The sequence below is a fragment of the Pezoporus wallicus genome, unplaced genomic scaffold (genome assembly GCF_028554395.1).
Source record: "Pezoporus wallicus isolate ANWC-B61680 ecotype Strahan unplaced genomic scaffold, APGP_CSIRO_Pwel_v1 contig_2384, whole genome shotgun sequence".
In the NCBI taxonomy this organism is placed as follows: domain Eukaryota; kingdom Metazoa; phylum Chordata; class Aves; order Psittaciformes; family Psittacidae; genus Pezoporus; species Pezoporus wallicus.
In genome coordinates, this window is record NW_026640488.1 from 2,551,102 (window position 1) to 2,579,075 (window position 27,974).

The window sequence follows — 27,974 nt, forward strand, 5'->3', positions numbered from 1 at the left end:
GGAAGAATAAGAAGTGCAGGGAAGGGAGCAATGCAAAATATTACTGTTTTGTTTGTGTCTTAGACAGGAAGAGAAGTGGCAGAAACAATTCTGTGCTTCTACAAGACACTAACATTCTTGTATTCCTTTCTTTTTTTCCTTGTATGTTGGGTGGTTGTGGGATGGGTTGTTCCATTGAGGCATTTCAGGAGCTTTCAATAGAAGAAAGATGCACATCCAGCAGAAGTTAGTAAAAATGTACTCGAGCAGTTCTATGATTGTAATCATACTGGCACCACAAAACAATCCAAGCTGGCCACCTACATCAGCTGTAAAAGAAGGAAATAAACATCCTAAGCATTTTAGTTTAGTCCAACAAGGAAACCAAACCTTGCCAGGTTCAAGTGCTAAATAAATTCAATATAAATAATCCATTGCTTTAAGAAAACAGAATTAATATTCTTAAGAATGTTTATAAGAGAAGACTAATGTGTCTCTTAAAATTCTAAATAAAGAAGGTAAACAGAACACATCCACTGTGAAACAGATACTTAAAATATTTCCTGTTTCTATGTCTTTTTAGCTGTTTTCCTGCATCTCCTCCCCATGTTCTCCCTCTCCTCTCTGAATCCCGTAAACATCAGTATTCTTACAGTCCTGTGTGTGATACAGCCGTAAACCAGTGCCAGACTTAATTCTTACTTTCAGCTGCTGCCCATACTGTGGGTTCTTTAATGGGATGAGAGGAGAGAGTATCAAAAATGACCATGGGGCAGACATGATTATTACCATTATAACATAAAAGGCATTGCTTTCTGTTTAGAAACCCACGTAGGCTATGACTCAGGAGCGGAGAGAATAAAAACCAGGTTTGTTTGTGTGGCCTACTTTAGTTTAATTATTAATCAGCAGTAAATATATGTTAAACATTCACTTACCAAGCAACTCGGATATAGTCAAGGCCTTCTGCTGCTGAGTTATTTTGTAGCTCAGATCACTATATTTAATGTCAATACTCACAAGGTTCTGCCTAATGACAAACACATACAGCCTTACTAGAGACATTCAGGACTGCTATTCACTTTCAGCAATGTTTATCAGCATGGACAGAGTCAGGGAGGTGTGATGGTGTCTTTTAAAGAACAATTAGAGTGTTACCAAAATGAGTTAAATGACTGAAGGAAAAATTTTCTAATGCCAACAGTTAGAAGCTTATCAGAGGAGTAGATCTTCAGGCTGTGCTGAGAAAGTAACTCTAGATCTGTACTGTGAGATAGACTTGTACTTTTTAAGGGTCACAGAGATAAGCTTTAGTGAAAGCGTCAAGCATCCTGAACTACAGTGGATACAGTGCTTGAAAGCGCAGTCTATTGCTCCTGTGTGCAACTGCTGTTTAATTGTGCTTATTTCAATAAGCATGTTTGTGCAGAAGGGGCTTTGTCCTATACGCAGATGTTAAGTTCTATCCTGTGCTAATAGCCTCATTTACCTAATTATTACCTAATTACCTCATCTGTAGATTATATTCTTGTCTGTTGCAAAAGTGGAAGAGTAGTTAAATCTGAGTTGGAGCAAGACCTGTGAAATTATTCAGTGTGAGTAAAGAGCTCATCATTGATATCATGTCTGCTGAAAGAATCTGCCTAACTCCTGAACAGAATATAAACCTAATGATTGTGGAATAAACCAGACAAAAAAAAACCTGATTGCAAACATAATGATGGACCTTTAAGAATAAAAGTACTGATTATTCTTCAGAAGTGCAAAGAGCTACAGATTTTTGGCTTGACAGTGATAATGAGCTCATTAACAATATTCATGATAATGAAATATTTGCTGTACAAAATAATCACTTCTGTATCTTTAGGTGATAATTCTAAAACTCAAGATAGCACTGAATAATAAAAATAATATCATTTTCATAACTTCTATTAGTAAGACTTCCTACCATTGTCATGGAGTTGCTAGCAGAATTATCCAAATAAATATTTAACTTTTCCCTCCTTACATTTTCAGAAAGAAGTAGATTTCAATGTTTTATAGTTTGGAATAGGTACTCATTAATACAGGGGCAGGAATCCTATTGGTTAAGGCTTGGTAACAGGGGAATGCTCTTTATTTTCACTTGCTTAATTGAATAATTACTGAATCATGCATGATGTTTACAGACAATAAAATAATCAACAAAGATAATAATGATTAATACTTTTGCATATAACAACATGTTTGATTTTCATAATCTTCACTGGATATAGACTTCTTAATAGGGCCTGTAGCAACAGGACAAGGGGTAATGGGTTTAAACTAAATGAGGATAGTCTCAGACTAGATATAAGGAAGAAATTTTTTTAAAGTGAGTGTGGTGAAACACTGGAACAGGTTGGCCAGAGAGTAGTTTCCCATCCCTGGAAGTGTTCAAGGTCATCTTGGACAGTGCACTGAAAAACCTGATCTAATAGATGTCCCTGTTTATTGCAGGGGGTTGGACTAGATGACCCTTAAGGGTTCATTCAAACACAAACTATTCTATGATTCACATAATTACTGCTCACATGTAAACATATGTAGACTGATGGCCTCAAGAGTAAGAAAAGTGAAGTCACTGAAACAATGAAATACAGATATTTCGTTAGCCAAATTTTATGCAGTTCTTTTGAAACGTATTTCAAGACCAGGTTGGACGAGGCCTTGGGTGATATGGTTTAGTGTGAGGTCTCCCTGCCCATGGCAGGGGGGCTGGAACTTGATGATCTTAAGGTCCTTTCCAACCCTAACTATTTTATGATTCTATGATTCTATTTCAATGTGTGGACACTATGAATTCATGTAGCGTGTCTTAATACTTGCACTATTAACATCTGTGTCTGTGAGCAAGAGGCAGTTCAGTCTATAAAACTGTATTAAATGCTCTTTGACCACTAGATAGTATCTTTCAAACTCAAAATCATTCTATTTCTGAAGATGTAATACTTGCTTGCAAGGAACTCTGGTATCAATTTATTATATGGTAACCATAAGGCATATATGCTCTATTAAAGCATAAACATATATGATATCTCTTCTATGAAATTAAAAGTATGTAGGTTGTCAGCTCAATGCTACTACTGAGTGACACAGCACTATGCGTAACAAGCTCTAACACCATTTCCTGGTTAAAAGGTGTAGTCAATACTGTTGAGACATGTTTTCACGCTAGAAGGTCCCTTCTTTTGGGCATAGACCTACTTCTTTGCTGTGTAGTCTTTTCAGTCACACAGAAATGTGCTATTTCACTCTTCTGCTGTCTCATAAGGGTTAATATTGTACTAAATATTTTCTAAATAACTTCTATAATATAAACTGTATTAGTGGATTCTACTAATAATAGAAAAGAATGATAAACTTGTGATATTATTGCTACGCTAAAACCTAACTCATCAGTGCTTACAGAGTTTCCTTTGAGAATGGGTTGAGAGAAAGCAACTTAATATAGTATCTATTTAGGTGGTTCACTGACTTCAGCTGTGGAAGGGTGAAGATTTATCTTCTCTATTGGATGGATTGTTCATGTGGACTGTAGGTAGAGTTGATAACCTTGCCCTTTATTTTTATTTACAAAAGTGATCAGAAAAGCCCACTTTCTTAGAAAAGATCAGTGACAGAGTAGCTAATTGAAAACATTCCTTTTTTATTGCAGTATCTATTTTACGTTACCCACAAGACTTAGATGTATCTAAGTATTTTAATATATATGAATATGTCTAAATTTAGCCAACTTTGTCTAAGACTTTTTTATCTCAGAGACAGCATTATTAATATCTCACATAAGAATGTATTTTTTAAAGGTCATATTTAAATCATATGCTCTGTTAGTACACTTAAAAGTAATTGATAATTTCTTTATTAGACAAGGTGTTAAGCAAGATTACCTGATGTATTCTGGGTTTTTCTTCAGTTTTGCAGAATAGTATTTTATAGCGTTTTCTCCTCCAAAACTTGAATATGTGACAGTAGTAGGATAATCTGTTTCTTCACATGGGGCAGGGCAAGTGGAATTGTGGGTTCCTACTGTACATAATCCTTTCATCTCTATATCATCTGAAATGTCAAGATAAAGAATCTACATAGAATTTCTAAAAAAAGCATACAGCTTAAAACCTTCTTTTAAAACTTACAAAATAAGTATCTGTAACTGGCATTTGGGAAACTGGTGCACATTGACAAGGGTTGAGATTTTTATGTTCCTTTTCCCCAAGGAAATTCAGCACCCAGAAGTGTTTCCTCCTCATTAGGGATTTATGTGCTTGTTATTTTTCATTCAGTTAAACAGCAGGACAACAGAAGACTCTCCATGTTCTGTGCTAGCTTTCTGATTATGTGCTTAGGTGTATAGTTTTTGGTCTTGGTGCCTTGATGTCTGCCTAGCTCTTTTTAGTGCACAGAAACAGCTTCTAGAGCAATGCCAGTTGCAGTTTACTATTATCTAATAACTACATAAAAATCTTGGTAAGATAATTCACTTTACCTTAACCCCTGTCTGCAATTTGATAATTGGGCTTAAGACAACTAAGAGGGTTTAGGGACAGCTTTTTTTCTTCAAATACCAAAGAGAAGCCACAAGATGCTGCAGGTCTGGCTGCTCATGAAGTTGAGGAGCTATTCCTCAAATAGTTACAGAAATCCAGGAAGCATGGAGAAAATTAATGTAGAAGAAAAATGGTAAGGCATAAATGTTTCCTAAATCATAAACCATCACCCATAGGTATCTGGTACTCTGAGATGAGTACCATAACCTCCTGCTTGCGATGCTGTGTTTGTCCTGGTGTGGTGGTGGCCGTTGTATTTTAGGGCTTTTGCAGCCTGCAGGGGAGGAGATATCTCAACCTGCTAGTTGATGATTTGAGGTGCTCTCCAGGGATGCTGGTGGTGTGGATTTTATTGATAGCCAGCCTTTAGGGTTCCTAAAATATATGCTCTCACCAGTGGTAGGTCGTGCAGATAGTGCTGTCATTTGAGAGTTTCTTATCAGATGTTTAACTTCTCCTGCACTGTAAAAGGAGACTAAACACCTAACTTGGGGATCTGGGGAGCAGACGCCTACAAGCCAGGTTCCCCATGTGCAGTACTGTGATGCGATCTCCTTGTGGGGTACAACCCTTGTGGGGTTATTTTGTTAAATTGCTCACTGGTTTCATTGAAACTTGGTTACAGAATATCCATTAAGTAAAACAATATACACATTTCCACCATGACAGGCTACCAAAGATTGTGATTATATAAGGTTGTGAACTCAGTGGGATCTATTTCAAGACAGCCACAGGAGAGATAATCATTGTTCCTAGTGGTAGATCTTGCATGAATATTGCACACACCTAATCAAAACAGAAAAAAACCCTGCACAGGCCCACCAAAACTTATTAATCTACCTGTTATCTTAATCACCCATTCCTTTGGGAGAGTCAAGAATCCAACACAACTAAAAAGGAGGCCTTCTAGAGTTCATGAGAAGTTACTTCTCAGACTGCCAGTTGCAGTATTCTCCAGGTTTACAGATTCTGTATCTATTGTGTGCACATTATTTGATTACAGAAATTACTTGTATTTGGAGCTCTTTCAAAACCTATAATTCATTTTACTATTGAAAAGGTAAAACTTTGGAGTCCAGTGATTTTCAATTATATTTTCTATCAGCTGGCAAACCTGTTATTACTGTGCTGTTCACTTTTCTGTCACAAATATAAAGAATACAACGTTGGAGCTAGAAGGATGATACTTTGAAGATGCAAGACAGAGGCTTGATAATGGAAAACAGACTAATTGAACACTCTTCTATTTTATACCATTTCTGATTAGTAAAATTAATTCTTATGTTTGATTTTGTGATTTGTTGGGTGTTTTGGTTTTTTGTTGGTTTTTGTTTTTTTTTGTGTGTTTGGTTTTTTTTTTCTAATTGGCATCTATTTAAAGCTCTATTCTGGTCTCTATTTGCAGAATATTTAATGAACTGGGATGTACTCAGTTTCAGTACCATTTTTGGTATTGTTTTAGTTGATGGGTACTGTCTGCTATTTCAAATTGGCTTAGAAAATATAAAGTTATTACTTACAGACTGCCGGATAAACACAATTGTAATACTTCAGCAAATCGCACTCTGTTCCATTTCCTGAAAAATAAACAACAAACTTTAGGAAGTTCAATTAGAGTCTAGGCCTTAGCTCTGTTTGTACCCCAATGAAACATAATGTCATGGAAGCCTGCTTAGCACTTCTTGTTTATCATTATACAACTGAGAAATCAATTTGTTTGGGCATGATGCAGTTACCAACACCAAAAGGGGCATATAATGATGAAAGACAACAGACCAAGCCAGGAAGCTTGTTGTTGTAGCAAACATCTTTATTTTGTGTGCCAGACGGAACTGCCTTTAAGCTTGTGGTGCACTTTTTGTGTTAGCTTGCTGAAGCAGGGAATTTCTGCTTTTCTGAGTGGAAATGAGAAAACAAAATAGGGTAGATGGGATTACACCCATCTATGATTACACCCATGTATGATTACACCCCATGTGTTTCAGCAAAAGTTTCGAACTTCATGCAAGAGTTAATTGGAGACCTAAGGGGTAAGACAGCACCCTGAGCTAACAGTAAACTTTTCCGATTTCAGATGATCTCAGTTTCACCCATTTTTTCCCTTGCATGGAAATACTACTTTGCAGTTTGGCACACAGTTAAAGAAGGCATTGCCCTCCTTTATCTCACTAGTACTGTATAAAGCTCTCACCCTGGGTAGGGAGACCTAGATTTAATTGCCTTCTCAAACTCCTTTCCATGAAAGTTCCCAGGAAATTGCCGACCTCCTTTCCAAGAGGCTGCCAAACAAATGAACTGGAGATCACCCATTAATGGGTCTCCCTTAGTGAAAACGTTCTACCTTGCCTTGTAACCTTATCTAGGTGTTCCTGCTCCGGCAGGGGGATTGGACTAGATGATCTTTTGAGGTCCCTTCCAATCTCTGGCATACTCTGATACTGTGAATATTTAAAAATATATCGAGTGAGAAAGTGGAGGCAGGACAGTGCTTTCTTACCCCCTAATTGTGGAAAAAGAGCTGTGGGAGCAGAGATTTGGGTTCCAGCTCTTGCTCTAGAGAGAGGTGACAATATTATCATTGCTTTTAATGCTGAAAAGGTGGGAAAGAGGAGACTTTCCCTATCTCCTTTGCTGTTCAATAATAGGTGAGGACTTCAAGCAAGATGATCGGTGTAGGGGTATGATATGCCTGAGAAATACCTGGAAGAATGAATGGCAAGCAGCCACACCAGTCCTGTATGTACCGGGCTTTGCATTCCTGCAAACATCCATTAGTACTATAAATCCTGTGGTAGCGAAGCTTTTTATCAGGCTTGCACTCTCCCCATGGGTATTCTTGGATAATTGACTGTAGGATAATAATAACAGAAGATATATATAGATATATATATATATTGTCTCAGTTTTAAATTTAGATGTTATTTTCTCACAATTTAAAGTACTAAGGAAGACTGTTGAAGGCATAAGCAGTAACATTGTGAGGCAATTGGAGGCAATTACAGGTTATGCTTTTGGGATTATAAAATCAACTCCTCACAGCAAAAGTAAGACTTGATCAGAAAGCCTAGTGCAGAAGAGTAGTGCACTCCACTTGGATTCCACTAGGAATCTGAGACAGTCTTAATGCTAACAAAATATGCTTTGGTGTCCTTGTATCATTATATGTCAGCGAGACTGTAAGATGTTAGGGAAGAAAGGCTGATTTGAATAGATACTGATTATAACGACCAGAGACACCCTCCTCTGCCGCCCCAAAATTGAAATAATTTTGTTTGTCTATGAAGGAAATGTTATTTTTAGGAGTCCCTTTGGCATGATAAAATACTTAACTTCCAAAATGTCTAACTCATGGTCATAGTTCAGAAGAGGAGACAGCAAAGACCAATATTTCCCCTTGATGGACAAAGTCCTTACCTTCAGCTGGCGGATTGCAACCTGTGCATGCATTCCAACTGGTGTTAGTAAACCTAAACCATCAAAGTGTGGAAGCTCTCTGGGTGAATGGATATCAAAAGTTACCCCAGCATCAGTATAACCAAGAGAAGGTTCATCGGTGAATTGTTCCTGATGCAAAAAGAATTATTTAAAGTAGTTTTGGCTCTGCTTACCATCTGAAGCTTTAGCTATATTTAAAATGGTGCTGTGCTTTTTGATTTGGTCTTGTATCTCTAGTTGCATTTTAGGCAATTTACAGATAAGTACAGAAGCAAGCTGACTTGAATTTTCTTTGCTAATGGCCTCTGTGGGTTTCCTTCCAGTAACTATAAAATTCAGGGGTGTTTTTTATTCCTTCTGTTATCTCCCAGTTTCAAAAGCAAGAAGACATAGATAAACATTTACTCATAACTTGGATATTTTCTCCTTTTACTTGCAACTACCCATCACATTTCAGCAAACTTTCCATTACTCTCTCCAGAACCTGTCACTCCTGTCTCGTAATTCCTAAAGAATAAAAGTGAATGTCTAAGTCATTTATCACTCAAAATATTAGTTTTTCCGCTGACCTCACAAGGTGATATTAATTTTCTGGGTTTTATTGCTCAAAGATAATTGTAATGAGGCCAGAAGCTATAGTGCAAAGACCAAATCTTAGCTGTCATTGAGCACTTACAGCTGCTGCAACTAAAATTCAGTAATGCTTTAGAAGCTGGCACCATATGACCTCCCTTACTGGGCCTTTTATTAAAATGAATTTATGTCACCCCAAAGTGCTTGTGTAAAATGAGATTACTGCTCTCATGACATGTTTTGACTGTAGGTGAACTGTGCATATGTACATATACATTCACTTGCAACTTTCAGAACCATTTAGCTGGGGACAGAGTCAATAATTCTGACTTTGAAAATCTGTATTAGATCTTCCCTTGAAAATACCCTCTCACTCAGAAATGGTCTTCCTATAGAAATCTGTGCATGAAATTCTGAAGGTCTGTGTAAAACCAGCCAAACAAAAACACAAATCCAAACCAAACCAACTCAATTCAGCTGCAAGTTCTTACATGAAATGTGATTTATAATCATTAGGATAGCTGTACCTGTTGGACATCAAAAAGCAAATGTAAGCCTCTTCCAGACAAACTCACTCTTCTTGCTGCAAGATCATTGTGATTAAAAGTAAAGCAGTTTCCATATTCAGTGAAAACATGTTCAAAATCCTTCAATAAAGGAAAATAGGGAAGAATAAAAGGAAAGAAGTTTCCTTAGTGAATTACAATGCAAGAGATGGGCTACTGGAGTGTTTGTTTTTCCTAAAGGCAATGCTAAATATTTCAATCAGAAAAGTGCTAATTGATGGAAATATTCAGAAGGATTTCACCCTTTCTGTAGGAAATTAAGTTTAAAGGAGAAATTTCATGTTATTAATCTGTCAGCTGCTCAGAATCATTTAATGAAATCCTGTTTTTCTATACCTTATAGAAATTATATAGTTACATTATCTAGAAATATATATTATTTAATAGACATATATTCAAAACCAACTTGTTTAGTTTTTTCAGTACATGTTTAGTGAAGATTGTTTCAAATCTAAATGTCATGTTACACATGAAAGTATAGTTTTTGCTTTAGTTTTAGTTATTAACACTAGTATCTTTCAGTCAAGAGGGCTCTCCAATGCCTAATTTTATAAGTTGTAGCATATCTATAGGTTATATCTGAAAGAATAAGGTCCTGACTTTTCTGTTCATGTTTTCTATGTAAGTTGGGAATTGCTCTATGGAAGAATTGACATAAAAATACAATGATCATATTCTTTGGTTGTTGTCCAAAATTCCCAAAGCTGGACTATTTTCACCTCATTATTTAAAATTCCTGTGGAGTCTGCATGTAGTTACCCTGGCTGTCTGTATTCTTGACCTCAAGAACAAAAGTACGTAATCATGTATTGCAAAAAAACTTTTCAAACTGACCTTCATTACAGGCCATTTATGGACAAGGTTGTTGGATACAGTCTGAAGGTTTGACAGTTGCCAAAGGCTGCTATCTCCAGTGCAGAAGTGACACTGGACTGAGAGCAATTTAGACCGAAATCGCATTTTACAGCTCAGGGAGTCCTGCAGGCTGTTTCCACAGTCAGTGGGAGAACTGGGGTCCTCAGGGTAGTTTAGAGCAAAACTTTCTTTCTCCATTGGGTAACTGTAAAGGAACAATAGGAGGGAGTAGCTGGCAAAGATAGGTGTCTCAAGTGGGGAGTGGTAACAATATACTTCCCTTCTCCTTATTTTATTAGTAAAATAAACATCTTTACCTGGGGGTAACACGGCTTTCCAAAAAAGTCACATTCTAGCAATGTGCTGTTGTTCAGATAAAACCCATTTTTCTTTGTAAACTCTTTGATGCTGAAGTTCTGGTTCCCAAGAAGAAAATCATTGAGCTCTTGAGAATACTTATTTTCCATAGAAAAATTGTGGAGTACTCCAGACACAATGGTCCAAATGAAAAAAATTATCTTGAGGTTGCTTACTGCATGAGCTTGGAACCTGTCAAGGGAAGGAGAAAAAATTGCTTAGTTCTGTGCATCTCAAAGCTGCTCTTGCCAAATCTGTGAGACAACTGGCTGTCTGCATGCAAAATGTGATTCTTGCCCACCACAATGCACTTTGGTCTCTACAATATAAACATATAAATTCTATATTCTATATTATAATTATATATTCTAGATATATTATCTAAACAGAATAAAAATATACTCTCCATTTCTAGGAAGCTATTTTCCATATCTGTAAACAGAAAATGGACACCTTCCCATGGCTATTCTGGTCAGTCTTTGAACAGATTTCTGTAGATTTGCCATCTGTGTAAGACAACAACCAGATTTGGAGAACTGATGAAAAAAATGAAGTTATATTTACATGTGGGAAACTAGCTGGGAGGAGCCATTCCTTTCAAAAAAGCTGTCTTCTAATACTTATGAAATTGATCTGTAAGTGTATTTGCAGTGCTCTCATAAACCTGCTTTACTAAGGCACTACACCCCAGTGCAGAGACAATCTACCTTCCCATAAGCTCTGTGGCTCCATGGTGAATATTGTGCAATATAACCCAGGGTGGCTTTACATGGGGCAATGCGAGGGATGCAAATAGTTCCAGATATCTGAGACTGGGACTTCTAGCTGATTCTGCCAGGGAAAGGCAGAAGACTGAGGAAACAATGTGGGTAAACTTTCTGTATTTCTAAAACTGTTCCTAAATTACATATTTGCTCTAAAAATCAGGCCATAGGTTTGTAAAATTATTTTCAAGGTGGCCGCATCTGAATGTTGGCCATTATCTTCAGATGTAGTAATCTGTAGTGAACTTCCATGACTTCCAAACAGACCAAATGTTTCCCTCCTGAAAACCCCACTGACACCAGCTAGAACCATAAAGTTTGACCATCTCTGAAAAACAACATCTGCTTTGTCCAAAATTTCTACATTTGTCTGAGTTTCTGTTTGAATATCTGTGTTTGCAAATCTCGTGTTTTATTTTTAACTTGGGTGTAACTGGTGACTGTCCCTCAGTTGCACTTTAGAAGCAGTGCTTGTACATAGAAGAGCACCACCAGAGGTGTTTCTGTTCCAACTTATGTTTTAAAATTTAAAAATCTGTAGTTCAATTGTTCATCTGAAGGAAGGGGAAGATTAAAAAAAAGCAGCCCTCTACTTGATTCTTGTACTTTCCTCTTCATTTGGATCTCATGTGTGGTGTGGAAGACATGCCCCTCGGAGCCATATTTACTTTATGTGATTTGTTAAGGCATGTTGTGGAAGCCAACTGTTTTCACATATAAAGGTATTGCCTCTAAAGAGCAAATAACAAACATAACTTTTACCTGTTCAAGTTGCAGAAAGTCACAGCAGGGAATTGGACATTTTCCACATACTGAACTACCATTGTAGTAGTGGTTGGCCAGGTGAAGTAGTAGATGAAGCGGCTGCAGATTTGCCATATAACAATGGCAAAACAGCCCATGACTACAAACAGCCACAGCACTTTGCGAGTCTTGCTCTGTGTTTGAACAATATTATGCACTCCATGAAATGAAGTGGATGAGGCAAACTCCTGATGATAATTTCTTCTGTCATCCAAATGTGGCACCAGTTTCTTTATTAAGTACAATTGTATCTTTTTCAATATTCCTTAATATGGAACAAAGTGAAAAAACATTTGTAAAATTAGCATTTAAATGACACTTAAAGGAAACCACATAATTTTGATATTGGAAGCAGCTGTAAAATTTTTCTTTAACTGTAAATTCTCTCTTTAAGTAGTGAACTTGCCTCTCAGGATGGAAGACTTGTGTGCTGCAAGATGAGCTCAGTGCTGTCTGGGAACAGACTATATCTTGCAATATTTCAAGCACACAAATTTTTAAGCACATTAATATAAAAGGGTAGTTCCACTTCTGTCGAAAAGATTGGATTTTGACATACCTCAGTGATATAAGACCAGAGGTTGCTGTGAACCTACTGTAAAAAGCTGAGCATCTGATTTTTACAGTAACATCCCATTAAAGGCCTGGTTCTTCATACTTGCTCTGAGAAATTAGGTAAAAAGGGAAAGATATGGAATCATATTAAAGGAAATTTTACTCTTTCATTATTAAAAGTTTTTGGATAAAACTTGAAGTTACAGGTTCAAAAGGAAAGCTACTGTCTGGGTTTTTAGGCTTGTACATGTCTGATTCCTTAACTTTGAAACAGGACTGCTTTAGTTTTCATTTATCCCACTTTTCTGCAAAGTGATGTTAAAAAAAAATATTTTTAGATCTAAGTTTAAAAACAGTAACGAATATAATCAGTACCTGGAAATTTTTTTATGCTTGCTGCTGAATGAACTTTGGGCATGGATTTGAACAAAATGTTCTCTCAAAACATCCAAATGAGGGAAACTTAATAAGGCCTTTCCTGTATCTAGTTATAATTGGACCGGTCTCTTTGCAAAGTGCTTCATTTTCAGATTGTTATCTGCTACTTTATTTTGTCATTAAGAAAGTCCATAGGAGCCATAAATTAAAGAAAGTTTGTGAGACAATAATGATTAGGACTTGGAAATACGCTTAGATTAGCATTTAACAACAATTAAGTGCTTCCCTAATTCCATTTTTTTTTTTTTTTTAATAGATTTAATAGTGTGGCATACATGGGAGGAAGATAATATACCCTTTATAAGACTGATTTACTTGAGGCTATTACAGTTGGTCAAAGGATGTGAAGGGGTCATCTGCCAAAGCTATTGTGACCACATCAGCAATCTGGGATGCTGCTTTGGTCTCTGCACGGTCTGGGGCCTGTGATAATGAAATCTCAGATGATGCTAGATTTCAAAATGTTTCTGAAGGGAAAGAATTTTCTCTGTTTCTCTTTAAAGATGTAAGAACTTTGATCAGTACTGGCTGAGTTTATTGTGAACCCTTTTTATCATCAGGTTTCTGCTGGAAAACTGTTCAAAAGATTCTCTCCTAGCTCTAGTGACTATTAGATCCCATTGCAAAGCTGTTCACTCACGTGTGCTTTTGTCTTGCTTTAGGCTTCCCTCTCACCAGCGCGTGTGCAGTGGGACATGTGCTTTGCTTGTTCCCTAAGTAACAGCAGAGCAAATTACATTCCTACCATGTGTCTGCGTCTGCTGTCCATAGCCTCTAGCAAGAGACCACAAGCAGTCAGACCCTATTCTCTCAGGAAAAGTGCTGTGTATATTCTTTCCTCCTATATACACTGTGCTAGGTAGAAGAATGATAGCATATGCCTACATAAGAATGAACTGCCATCAAAACCCACTAGTTAGCTTAATCAGTAGCAGTGTAACTTAGAATTTATGCAAATATGTAACTACGTTGTATTTAGCTGTTGTGCATAGCTACTGCAGTAAATATACATGGTTTTATCTGATTGTGAAATTTTTGCTGTTAGTGCATAAGATTATCTAATATCATATTGCTGCTTTCATTGCTGTCTTTCGCCAGAGGAATTAGCACTACTAGGTGAGTGCATATAAGAATCCTTACTCTACTTTTAGTTTTCATTAGAAAATGCTATAATTTAAAAAAAAAATAAAAAAAAAAAAGATTTTTAACTACAAAGGATCATGTGGTAGATTTCTGGTATGAAATTTCTCATATGTGGTGGATTGGAAAACAGTATGAAATATGTGAATTAGGAGTAGCCATTTGCTCTGGTATTTGGTCTATTTGAGGAACAAGTACATTCCAGTGATATATAATTAATAATAGAATGGTTATTCCAGATCTCATTTACTAAATAATAATACACTATAGTAATGGGTGGGTGTGAGATTATAAATTATTAACCCTTCATCCTATGCAAAGCTTGGCTGTGTGTATCTGTACTAAGGTTGTGTAACCAACACAGATGAACTAGCTTTAAGTTGGGTATCTGTGGAGACAGTGTTCTCACAGGAGAATGGATAATTGGTACATAAACTCTGAATAATCCTGAAAGATACAGCAAGGCCATGAGAGGCCCAAGGAAGCTTAAGCAAGTAAGATAAGAAGCTGGAATTCACTGAGTTAATGAGAACTGTGGACTGTTGGCAAGCTTTCGAGGTCAAGTTCCCACACCTGTGTTTAACCAGTTATATGCTGGTTGCAAGGGTCTTCAAGATATGTATCCAATCATAATATGCCAAATCACTGTAAGTGCATGTAAGAAATAGTATTTAAGGGGTTAAGGCTTTGTAATAAACGGCTTTTGTCTGATCATATTGATCTCTGTCTGAGTCCATATATTTTCTGCGGCAAATGGCGCCCAAACAGGGACCCCCCATATTTTTGATATTGAAACTGAAGGAATTAAAGTGCGTGGCACTGAAGAAAGTGGAAAACGCGGAGCCGCAGGGACGTCGGCTGGGTTCAATCTGGCAGGACCAGGATCGGGAGGTAGTCGCCTCGGAACAGGGCCTAGTGAGCCCGGAAGACACTGCGCAGTGGAAATAAGGTAACAGCCGACGGGGTCTGGAAGAGGGTTAGGATGGGGAATCAATTAAGCAAAGAAAAAATGGTCATCCTTAAGCTCTTCCAGCATATCCTCTCAGTGAGAGGGATAGAATATGACGATAATCTGTTAAAAAGATTGTTGCTCTAGAGTAAAGAAAAAGAGCTGATCAAGGGGGTTAATGAAGCTTCTGATCTCGGGACTTGGAAAAAAATTGGGGCATGCCTGTGGGATCAGGTTACTTGTGGGTTTAAAGAGGTGAAGTCTCTTGCTGCCCCCTGGTTACTACTAAAAGGGACTCTAGCCGCAATGAAGGCTGAGAAACAGGCGGCGAAATCCGTTTTTACAGCTCTCTCTGACTCGCCTTCACAACAGCAGGGCTCGGCACCTACATTAGATTCAGCACCCAGTGCTACAGCCATGGTAGTGTCGTCTGCTTCAGGCATAAAACATTCTGGTCAAAAACCGGCGCGCAGTACAGTACGAAAGTTTGAGGACCCTGCGCCTTTCCTCTATCCTGTGTCAACAACGCCTTTACCAGCGGTAGCTCCAGCTGATACTCGGGAGTCAGTAGCGGCTACTGAGCAGCCAAAACAAACTGATGTTAACCCTTTTCGTGCTGCTACTGCCCCTGAACTTAGTCCCCAAGAATTTTTGCCAGGGTGGGAGTCTCCTGAGGAGGAGAATGTAACTCCTTCACAGCTCCTACATTTTAAAAGTGGGTTTGAGGAGCTTGCTGCAAGGGCTGCAGATGAGAATTCAGAGTGTAATCCTCATCACCCTTTGCACGGTGTTTCATCTGAAATGTTATTGGGAAAGGGACAATTTCACCCTGATGGAGTACAGGCTTGTATGAAAATTGAAGTTTTACAGCAAGCACAGCAATTGGCTTTAGCCGCTCTGAAAGCTGTGCCGGAAGCAGGAAAACCTAATCCTTCATATACATCAGTAAAGCAGGGACCTACTGAGCCATATATGCAATTTATTGACAGATTGACAGAGGCTATCAAAAAGAATATTGATCTGGCATCTAATGCTAAAGAATCCATGCTTATGTCTCTGGCTATGGAAAATGCTAACCCGGCTTGTAAGCGTATTTTGCAGGTTTTGCCAAAATCTGCTGGTCTTCAAGAAATGATGGATGCATGTTCTAAAGTGGGCACAGCAGAGGAAAAGGCTGGATACATGGCTACTGCCTTCGCCGCTGCTGTTAAACCCCTTCTACAACAAGGTCAGGGTGATCGTGGGGGTACTAAAGGACAAGCTATTATTGAACGAACACATCAAACTTTGAAACAACTGTTGGAAAAACAAAAAATGGGGGAAGAAGGATGTACACCGGTTGCAAGGATACAGAAAGCTGTATATGTTATGAATTTTGTGCAATTGACAGGAGACTTTAATGACCCCCCTGCCATAATACATGGTCAGGCATTAGGTTCAGGTTATATGACTAAAACTCCGGGTATTTGGGTCCGGTATAAGGACTTGGAAACCGGCATTTGGAAAGGTCCTGCGGAAGTAAAACTAAGTGGTCGAGGTTGTATGTGTATAATTACAGATTCTGGTCTGTGGGGGGTGCCGGCTCGATGGGTGAAACCCTGGAAAGAACCAGCACCACCGCAGGACAACCCCCTTGTCAGTGATTGAATTAATTGAAATGTCAGCTTTTATGGATGTTTTTCAGTCCTTCTTATAGTGAAGAGAGCAACCATTTTCGGTGATGGGAAGGTCTTTCATATGTTCTTATCAGGGGTATTGGGCATACTGTGACTCATTTAATACAGTCTCTCTGTGATACTCATGCACTAGAAGTTGGTAAAAATAAGTATGTCCAGGTTTCTATCAACCTTTGGAGACCTTTGTAGATATTGCTGGCCACTTCTTCCAGCACAGGCTGGCCACCTGTGTCGGAATGAGTGTGCATTTTGGTCAGTATAAAAGCCCAAGTCTCATGTGCTGTGGGGGAGGCAGAGCACTGTAAGTGCATGTAAGAAATAGTATTTAATGGGTTAAGGCTTTGTAATCAACGGCTTTTGTCTGATTATATTTATCTCTGACTGAGTCCATATATTTTCTGCGGCAGGTATTCAAGTTGCTGCTAGAGAGACAGTAAGGTCTTGCAAGACCTCAGACTATTAGTAAGGTCTTGAGAGCGCTATGTTCTTTTAGAACCAATACAAAGTACATTTAATGTAGGCATTGAGCTAAAAAAATAATTTTGTCAAAGATGTAAATAAACCCAGTATTTCTAGAAGATCCAAAGGGTAGAGCATGGATAAGTAAAAAAGCAAGGAGGTAACTAAATGAGAGGAATCCAGATCTAGGAGCAAATCACATATTTGGAGCCAAATATAGAACATAAATGGAAGAACTATATGGTAGCTCATATGTTCAGGATGGGCTACAGATGCTTTGCCTCAGGAAACACTGACTACTGGAGAAGCCCCAAGAACCATCATGGTTAGTAAGAGAAACCTGATTTTCCAGTCTGTTGTTAAAGAAGAAATGAGTTCCCTGCACCAGGGACACACGGCCAGGGACATACAGTTATCAGCTTACACAAAAACCTCAGAAATTCACAGTATCTATAATGTTAACACTGTAAATTGAATAATTGAATTTAAAGGTTTCTTTTCATTTCACTCAGCAATTAGTTGGTCACAGTCTGTAACTGCTTGCATACACTGACAGATAACAGTAATAGGCTCTTTGATCTAGTGAGGAAAAAAATGTAACAGGACCTCGTGGGAAGAACTGGAAGCTAAGCTTTTGCATAGCAGAAATAAGGCACAACATTTTCATTTTTATATTCCCCCTGTTTAAGTGTGATTGGATTTTCATTTGTGAACTTATTAAAAAAGAATGGCCTTTTCAAATATAGCTCAGCAGCCGCAGGAGCTCTTGCCTGGAAGGAGTTATATCATTCAGAATAGTAGTTGCCTAGTTAAAACTTTGTTGTCTTTATTCTAAATAGCTAGAGACTTTTCCTCACCCCCTGAATAACTTTGTGATTTTTTTTTTTTTTTTCTGCAAGCTTTTTTCATCTCTCTCTTTATATCTTGAAAATGTACACTACAGCTCTTTTTGGACAAGGTTAAAAGAGAAATGAGGCAGATTTTCTCATTTTGGTTGTCAGTCCTGAAAAAAACCACCAAAATGTAACAAAACTCTTGGTAAAGAACTCTAATATGTCTAGTCACATACCTTTAGCATCCGATTGAATGAATCTCTGAAGCTGGTCCATGAGGCTTTGCTTATTTCAGTAAGGAAGGAATGGGTAACACGCTGCCTTATCACTGGTTACCACTAGGTAATGGCTTTTATAGAAAACTAAATGGGAGTTGATGCTCAATGACACATAACACTGGGCAATTTACCTGCCAGGGTTGCTATGTTTTGCATTTAAGTAAAGTGCTTTGCAACGTAAAAGAGATTATTTTTATGACAGGATCATATTTATATACATTTCAAGTCAGTATTATACTAATAATAATACAAGTGCAGGCTTGACTGGTGTCTTGCATCACTTTGCAAATATCTTCTGTATTTTGCCTGTTATTTTAGAAAGACCAGTTATCTAAACTAAAATACTGTGCTGTTCCGAACTAAATAGATTCTCTTTAATTAGATAAGGAACCCTTCCTGCTCTGGAGGGCAACGAATGTCTGCCACTAGGTTCCCACCAGCAGCAAAATTCAGTTCATCCACACTTTGAATAGCTGTCTTCATAACCAGCTCCAGATTTCATGTTCTTGTGGGCTTTAGCAAAAATGAGCTCTTATTCCTGAGAACTTACCCTCTGGGTGAGGATGAAAACGCATGCAGAGTCAATCATTCCAGTAACCCCTTAAGATAAAGGATAGAGACTGCTTTTGTCTTAGATGTGTGGTATGATCTTGTTTGAAGTTTTCTCAACTTAAAAACCTAAACATCTAATAGAAGGCAATTAAAAATACAAGTAATTTTAGTACTGGGCTGTGCTTGATTAATGCTTTAGAAAGTAATAATAAATTCCCCCTCTGCACATTCCCTCTCTGTTCCAGTTCTTTCATTTACTCTCTTAGTAATGGTCCATTTGATTGTCCATAGTGTTCTTGGGTTATCACGTATATTAACTTGGTCCCTCAGTGCCTCAGTGTCTAGTTGTTTGCAGACAACTTGGCAGTTGTTTTCTGCCATGTTGTTAAAACTAAAAGCAGGAAGCTAAAGCACTGAACTCCATTTAGTCACTCCTGTGTGACAAGCAGAAGATTTTTGTACTTGGCTTCTTGGAAAGCCTAGCTCTGTTTGCCACTTTTGCCTCACCGTTGAGGCTCTTTGCTGGGGCAAGCTTTGCACAGCACTTGCGTTCACTCAAGCAGTGAAGTGCTTAACAGTAAACTGTTTTTCAGCATCTGTATGTAACTAAACCACATCTAGTGCTCTGCTGAGCACTGATTTGCAGATCCGTTGAGTCCTGTTAATGCAAACCACTTTAATTCACAGTACCCAGATGATGCCTCTTGCTTGAGTTGCTTGACTTCTCAAAGCAAATTATGTTGGTCTTTATACCACTGTGTGCATACAGTTAAGGAGTACAAACTGTAAATTGCTCTCTATGCAGCAAATACGATTCATCCTACTGGTGTTTGTGGTCAAAATTCTGTGGTAAAAATTCTGTCTTACAAAGAACCTTTATGTAATACTTTAGACAGACATGGCTTGTGTTGTCTGGTTCTGTTTTACAAAAGAAAGTGATTTTAAAAGACTTCTTATTTTATAGTTGTTTTACAGTAATTCTGAAGCAAACACTAGGGGGCGAAGACCAACCTTGTATTTGTTCATCTTTCCCAAATGGCTTGCACAAACAGCTTTCAGATTATAAATTAGTCACAGCCAGCTTGGTTTGTCCGGTCAGTTCTTGCAGTGTGTATCTGGTTATCTGAATAACACATTCCCTAATACTTAATGCAGCAAAGGTTAGGAAAAAGAACCAGTGAAGAGGTGGTCATGATGGCTTTTGTCCATCTATATTGTAAATTTTGTACTCAAAATGTCATTCCTCAGTGCTGTTCAGTTCTCCTAGGGTGCTAAATTTAAACAAAATGCTGCAGCCAGCATAACTACACAGCTATTTGCTGAGACAAAGAGATAATGTGTTTCCGATAAAGTTATTTCTTTATAGCCTCATTGCAGCAAAATGTCTCATAGGAATTCTCGTGGGCTGCTGAGAGAAATTACATACATACAAGCACAAATATGTGTTCAGTGCATATTTAGCTTTCATTGGACTTTTTTTTTCTCCAGAATGTTAAAGTGCTTCCTTCCAATTTACGTTTCATTGCATGAGGCTCTGCAAGTGCTTTAGCAGCATTAATGCTTCTTATAATGTTTTGCTTAGCTCTCTTTTTTAATAGAAACTTCTCAATTATTACCTTCTTTTAAGTCAGCTCAAGGAATGCATTTGCTAATATAGCAGATAGCAAATACTCAATTTATACAAAATATACTAGGAAAAAAAGGAAAAAGCAGGGGAAAAAGAGTGACCAACATCTGGACTGTTTTAATGTATTGTCATTGCTATTTCATGGCAAATGAAAAGCTGGCATATGTGAAACGTGGTAACTAATTGTACATGCAACAATCTGTCTTGCTCCTTCCTTCAAAGCAGGTATGCCAGTAGATTCAGAAATGGGGGAGAGGGGATGTAGAAAAAAGCCTCATAGATAGTTAGAAGGGGGACTCATTGGGTCTGTCTGTGCATCAAGGCAGAATCAGCTATGACTGGAGAAATTATAAACTCTCCTCAATATTTTGTAGTGCTCTACAGATACAAGAAATGTTGCTACATTTTGTTTTCTGATGTCTGTGTTGCCAGAATTTATACTGGTTACTCCTTTTCTCATTCCCTTGTATATGGAAAATTTTTATTAATCATTCCTTTGAAAGAAAGCTATTTATCACTTTTGCCCCACAATCTTCTCTTAGTTATACAGGTCATGTATAATTCTTTCCATTTCTCTTAATGGACCATATTTTCTATGTTAATTTATTGTTCTTGCTATCATTTCCTGAGCCAATTCCAAGTGGTCTTCATGCTTCTTGAAGACTGGTACTCAGTACGTAATACAATGGATTCTATGGATTGGAAGGATTCCATGTCATATAGAAAGTTTCCATTTAAAATTTCCAGTATAAAATTTGCTCTTTTCACAGTTTTGCCTGTTGTTGCTTAAACATGTTATTTTTGAATAACTGAAAAATCCAGGTGATTTCTAAAGAATTTCTTATTTGCTAGTTTGGTTATCGCAACCAGCATTCAAGAGTGCTACTGTTTGCATTACTGAAGCTGCACATTATTTATTTCAGTGATTAAGATAGTTCTGAATTCCAGCCCCCATCTAACAGCATGCTGTTCACCATCCAGGCTGTTCATTTGTCAATTTAAGTAGTGTACAACCTATTCCATCACGCAAGTCATTAATGATAATACTGAATAGGATGAGCTTAGCAAATTTTTATTAGCGTTTGCCCTGAACCAGCCCTTTGAACTCCCTAGCCAGCTGTACCATGGAGCAGACAGTAGACCAAGTTGAGCCATGGAGGCAAGGGTGTAGCTTATGGCTCCAGATTTTGACTTCACTGTACCTGAAATAACCAGGATTCAGCTCAGGAGAAGAAGAACAGCTTTCCTGTACTAAAGAATTGTACCTTGCAATGTGTGGCTGCAAGGCATTAAAAGAGGATAGGTTTGCCTTAGAACAACTCTGTAGCATGTATTCAAGATACGTGTTTTTTCCAAAGTTTATGGTTTTGGCTGATATTAACACATTTCATACATGAAAAGAGGAAGTTTTGGCAATAGCAGTGAAAGAACATTTTCTGCATACTTGGAAAATAATTACCAGTCAGAATGTGAGAAAGATAAATTGTTCCTCTGGGACAATTCAAAGAGCAGGCTGCTTCATTGTCAGAGCACAGCTTGCAGGCAACCTGTGAAAGCAGTCAGCATGAGTGCTGGTTGGTATACATAGAAAATAACAGGTGTAGGATGACCTGGTGGTAATCTAGGAAGAGTTCCTTTTTGAGCACATCTTGGGGTGGGAGATTTTTTACCAACATTAACAGGGTCAGATACTGTGCAATGTGAAAGGAATCCTGCTGCAGTACGCTGAGCCATAAATGATAGACAGTGGGGCAAGGGTATTGTGCTGGGATGTGTGAAACATAAATGGAAGTTAAAGGTATGGTGGGAAGCGATGACAGATTTCTTTGTGTTTAAGTAGAAAAAATACAATTAAAATAAAAACAAATTAAGATCTTTGCAGCGCTATCTCTTCTCTTTGTAGCTTGCAAGACCTTGAGCTCTGTTCCTCCCCCATGTACAAATGTCTGATTGGATTATTAATATTGCATCAACTTCAAGCTTGTTTGTTTTAGCCTTGAGTCACCAAGTTTTAGTTTTTTTCAAAACTGACTGTTAATTTCAAATGCTTGTTAAACAGCAAGTCCAGTTTTGAAAATCACAAAGCACTCACTTGAGCGGAGGACCTGTTTTAGTGCCAAATTTATCTTCCTCTCTTCTTTTTATGTGTCTTTATTCACCTATCTCTTGTTATTTTATTACATTGGCTGGGGAAGTAATTTTGGTTCAGTGCTTGAACAGCAGCCTACGCAGTGAGGGTTTGACTCATGCTGTGCAATTTGAGTTGTACCTTTTCAACCAAAACATAACAATAGCTTCTGTACTGCATTTCACTATTATAGTTGCGCGTTTGGTGTCTAAACATTTTTAATCGCCATGATTTTATGGAACTAACAATGCTTACATCTATACATTGAAAAGATACTTACCTTTTGAATGCTTCATCTCAAAAATGTCACAACAGAATCTGCACAAGTGCAGAAGAGGATGACTGGGACTATAAAGGTATAGCACAGTTATTTGTCATAAGATCGTAAGCCATGACTTAGTACCAAGCAGAAATTAAAATTACTTGATTACTTGGCAGAAAGTTTGAAACTAGCACAGGGAGATACTCTTTCATCTGATATGCACTTTTATTATGGAAGTCATTGCTGCAGACTGTGGATTCACAGAAGGGTTATTAAGTGCAAGGACCTGGGTATCTTAGGAGGGCCTGGGCTATCAATACTGGAAAGTTAGATGGATATACCAGAAAAATTATCTCATTGTAAACTTGCTTTTCAGGTTGGTGGGGTTTGTTTTGTTTTTTTTTTTTCTTTTAAATGTTTGTTTGTTTTGTTCCAACACCTCTTCCAAGAAATCTGCTACTTTCTAGTAGAATCTCCTCAGCATGGCATGACCTACTAGGATCTTTTATCGAACTCACTGACGCCACTGTTTTGTAGGTAGAAGCTGTCTGTGCTGGATAACTCCTAGTCTAATTCTGGGACAAGCGTTGGGAAGCTCCAAGCGTCAGTTGTTTGTAGCCAGAAGGTCTCGGAGCAATTTGTTCAAGTTAATGAACACTGCAAAAGCACATTGATCTGTGATGATTTTGTAATCAGAACGAGATTTTGAGCAGAAGAATTGGTGACACCATCCAAACCATCTGTGTGTGCCTTGGTCTTCTTTTTTCCTCCGTAAGTGATTTCATATGGGATAACTTGAGATTTGGCTTAGGTGGACAAGTCGCTTCTAATTTAATCACTTCTAATCCAACACTTGTTGGATTCATGGCAATACATAGGGGGTCACTCTTACTAATATTTTAGACATAAAGCCCCACACAATAAGAACATGCAGGCTCTTGACCCCACCTGTAACTACAAAATACGTTACTGGCCACCTCCACCTTTCATCAAACCTTGCCTTGGCCAGGCTTAGAAGGGGGCTCCATTTTTGCATGTATGAATGAATCACTTCTCTCTATGTAAGTCCAGTTTGTATCCGTACTGCAACCCTGTTGCAGCTGAGATGAGAGAAGCTAGCTCAGCCACCCCATGTCCATCTGGTTGAGGAGAGGTAAACAGAAAGGGGAGGAGGGTGGATTAAGAAGGGTGCTTAACAATTCGCATGCTGGTCATGAAGGCCATGACAGTTCATTTGAAGGCCCCAACGTGCAGTTCTGTGAAGCCGTGGGGTTTTTTTTCTGCTGTGTTTGTCTTGTATTCAGGCCAGTCGTGAAATAGAGCATTCTCACTGTCTGCTGAAGGTCAGAATTCTCTTGATAGGTATCTGGGATGAGCAGAATTTTTTCTGTCTGACTTTCATACTTTAGAAGTAAATAAACAAATAACTAAATAAAAACTCAAGGCCACATACACACACTCCTGGTCTTCATGGCTTTGCTCAGCCATTCACAACACGAACAGCAAGTTGTGTGTGCATTCATGCTGAACAGTCAGAATCACATCTGCTTCTATGTGATTTTGAGTGTTCAGCATGAGGAAGGGAAATGACAGTGCATTCTGAGAAACAAAAGTAATACTGTCAATTAAAATGAAGGTTGTGTTTTGCTTTCAGATGTATTCACACGGAAGAGCTTTTTGCGTCAAGACTCATTTATGGTAATGCTAGTATAAAGAGATGGCAAAGCAGCTGTAAAATCTCTGCCAGAGCATAAAGGCTTCTCTCAAAAATCAGGTCCCTACACTGAGTCCCAAATTTGAGCAGCATGGCAGAAGCAGATTCATTTCTAAGGGTCTCACAGCCATGCCAGTGTTTAAGGCTCTGAGCTGACCCAAAACTGAAGGCTCTTTTAATCTGCATTGTCATCTACACTGCTAACAGACAGTTTCATGATTTTGTAGTACAAGTCACTTTTTAAACAATTTTTTTAGTACCAAGTTCATTACAGACTTGTGAAGCCTTGCTGAGATCAGGTGAAGGCTGCCACTAAGATGAATGAATGATAGTTCCGTATTGTCTGTGTTTTATTTCAGGGGTTTTCAAGTCCTCACTAAGACCTTTTCTTCCACTGGTCTTGTATGGTTTGAGATCTGTTGTAGCTGGGGAATAGTTTAGTTAGAGAGCAGAACTCAGCTAGTGTGAGATTAAATTTCCCTGAATGGTGTCAAGGATGGTATTATCCATAATATCACCCAGCTGTTCTGGAAACAGTCAGTCTACAGTTTGCTCTCGGTAGATATGAGGTGCAGGTAGGAGTTATAAGCTTTAAGTCCCATACTTGTTTTTGCTTCCCTCTATAAGACATGAACCTGGTGGTCTCATTTGGTTTGCTTGTTTTTGAAGTGAGGCAGGGATAGGTAAGGCTTTTGTTCAACAAATTAACATGAAGCTGCTCCCAACATTTCTAGTTTTCAAAAGGAAACATGGACTGTTAAATTATCATTAAATTCTGCAGTGCAGTATCAGATCATACTGATTGAATTTATGTACATTTTAGATTGAACATTTATTTCAATTGAGGTTACATATGAGAGAGAAAAGAACAAATTATTTCTGGTTTGTGTGCAAAACTGGAGAGTTCATATACTTTCCCTGATAAACATAGATTTGCATTTAATGCACAGAATATAGTCTGACGTTCATTATACAAATATATACAGAGTATATATTTTAAAAGCTAAAAACTTTCTAAAACAAATTTACTATGTAGTCTTTTTTCTTAAACACATATTTGGGTTTTGCTTTCCATAAAAACCCAGAGCTTGAGCTTACCACCTTCATTCTGAATTGTTTATGAAAGTAACAGCTTTCTTACTTTTAACTATCTCTGCCATTAAAAAGGAATTATTAAATTACTGGAGCTTTTCTAGGACCTGAGTGAATATTTTGATAAGTGTTTCATGTATTGACAGCACTGCAAAAAATATTTTGGTTTCTTATTTTAAATCAAAGCATGATGTTGTACAAACATGGTTAGAGGAATGCATTTGTGGCCCAAGTGTGGGCTTGAAACAAATGGTTCATGTTACTTTCCCCAATGTCTTTGCAATTTTCTGATGATTTGGAGAATCATATTTTTTAATCCTCTCATGTAAACCTTAAGGTTCTTGGTTGCTAGTGAATTACAAGAGAAACTGATGGAAAACAGATGTTGGTAAGGACTCAGACACACTTGGGAATGCTTTCTGCGCAGGAGGATCCTGAGTATAGCAAGGCTTTCTAATGGCACCAGCTCAAGAGGGTTGAACTGGAGAAAGTGAACATGGTCATCGAGCAAGAATGATGAGATGTGAATGCAGATGCAGGTGGATTTGGATTGTCAAATTTCACAAGAGTTTCTAGGCTGGTGGTTTCTAGAATGGAGGCACTTTGGGACCAATCAGCTATCACACACCTAACCAGAGTTTGAACATGTTGGAAATACTGAAAATAACTTTCTAAATTGTTGTAGTCTGGATGATTTGATTGACTGAAACTCATCTGCTGCTGAATCAGAGGGAGGAGTATAGTGCTTGGTTCAGACAGTATCCTCAGCTAGATTTTGAGGGAGTTTGGTAACCCTGAACCAATTGAGGGTAGTATTACTTCCCAAACAGGGAGTTAATATTTTGTTAAGCACAGAGTTTAAAAGGTCTCTGATATTTCAAAATCCTTTGCCTGCTGGGTAGACAATGTAAAGGTTGCATTTCAGAGACCATTGCTCTGGAAGTTTATTATTCTCTGTATCCCACAGAAGAAACTAAAACTCCACAAGAAAATGGATAACTTCTTTGGTGAGGTTAAGAGTTTGATGTTTTTCAACTACTCTTATTTTTATTAGGTTCATACTCTTTCTTTGCTTGTGCCATGAGAAAAGGTAACAAAAATTCTGATTTCACTGTGGATGCTCAGATTGGATGTTTCAGGTGAAGGTATATAGAAATGACAAGATAAACATTACTTGTCCATGTCTTTGATGTCTGTGCATGTGAGAGGTACCAGCATGTACATCAAGGTTCTTGAGTGCAAATGGGATGGTGAAAAGCACAGTTTTCAACATTTATTTCTGATGTATATGCCAGTGCATGGTCTTCATTTTCATCTCTACTCGCCTGCATCCTGAGCGGATGTGTAGATGTGTGTGGTGAGAGGATTATTTTCCTCTGACAAGTTTTATATCCTGAAGGAGGATCACCTTGACCTTGCCTGATGGGTTGCCTCAGTGGAGTCCTACTTGTGGCTCAGCTTAGTTTTAAGCTAATATTTGTACAGCCTGACGTACGGCATCTGGCTGAGCAGGGTACATATTCCATCACCCACATACTGCGTATGATTCTTTTAATGAGCCAAGTCATTCTAGTCACTCTGAAGTGACTAGAACTACTGAAACTGCCACAGTCACTGCTAAGGAGAACAAGTCTTGCAGAGAGCAAACGGTCTCGGGTCATGGGGGCCCTGCAGCTTTGTTTGCAGTAAAACTGGGCATTAACTTTTTTTCAGAGAAGGCTAGCAGGCAGGGAAGAAGTGCACACTGGTTATACGTTACATCATTGTGTGTTAAGCTGATGAATAAATAGAATTGAGTAACGTTTGTCAATAAGAGAAACTTTTGCATGAGGAAATAAGATCAAGAAATTGCCATGAGTTAAACAACTGGAAAACCAGCTTGAGAGGGACATGATTAGTTTTAGTGCTTTCACTTAATCTGTGTGCATTTTTTGAAAGTATGTGTATCACTTGAAATCTCTTACAATCATTATTCAGTCTAACATTCTGCTTCCTCTTCCCTTTCCTTTTCCATGTTTCATTTTTTAAACTTAAAAGTACCTTGATATCTTGATACAAGGGTCTGCAATTAAAAACTTACTTTAACGATTCCTACATTTATTAAATATTGCCTTTTTCTCATATACGCACCCCTCATTAACTTACCCCAAACACCAGCCTTAATCTTCAAAGAAGCAACTGGTGGAAAATGTGCAGTAAAAAGCATGTAAAGCATGTGCCACAGGACACAGCAAGTATACCAGGCATTCCTGGTTTGACTGGTTGAAAAGAATCCAAACCAAACCTGGAAAGCCAACAACACATGAACTTACTGACCTTTGTGTTGTGATAGTTTCTGGAATTACTGAATAGCGGGGATAGGTTGAGGGGAGT

General features: G+C 38.1%; 2 protein-coding genes and 1 long non-coding RNA gene across 3 annotated transcripts in view; 2 read left to right on the forward strand and 1 right to left on the reverse strand.

The window, feature by feature from the left end:
- Window positions 1–27,974, forward strand: part of LOC130604569 (uncharacterized) — a 185,844-nt gene that overhangs the window by 145,841 nt on the left and 12,029 nt on the right. The window lies entirely within an intron of this gene.
- The window catches only part of TDO2 (tryptophan 2,3-dioxygenase), a 68,270-nt gene that overhangs the window by 28,267 nt on the left and 12,029 nt on the right, over window positions 1–27,974 (forward strand). The window lies entirely within an intron of this gene.
- ASIC5 (acid sensing ion channel subunit family member 5) lies at window positions 72–27,890 on the reverse strand. The gene is made up of 10 exons (XM_057419160.1): window positions 27,747–27,890; window positions 11,857–12,163; window positions 10,291–10,522; window positions 9,080–9,199; window positions 7,959–8,108; window positions 7,245–7,392; window positions 6,065–6,121; window positions 3,888–4,056; window positions 918–1,009; window positions 72–308 (listed from the first exon to the last, which is right to left on the reverse strand). The coding sequence occupies exons 1-10, from the start codon at window positions 27,814–27,816 to the stop codon at window positions 109–111; spliced, it is 1,545 nt and encodes a 514-aa protein (XP_057275143.1). The 5' UTR covers window positions 27,817–27,890; the 3' UTR covers window positions 72–108.

Coding starts and splice junctions, on each gene's coding strand:
- ASIC5 (XM_057419160.1), bottom strand. CDS start 27,816: ATGCTTTACATGCTTTTTACTGCACATTTTCCACCAGTTGCTTCTTTG. Junction 8,109..9,079: donor TGCTTTTTGATGTCCAACAG/GTACAGCTATCC, acceptor TTTTTGCATCAG/GAACAATTCACCGATGAACC. Junction 4,057..6,064: donor TTGTGTTTATCCGGCAGTCT/GTAAGTAATAAC, acceptor TTGACATTTCAG/ATGATATAGAGATGAAAGGA.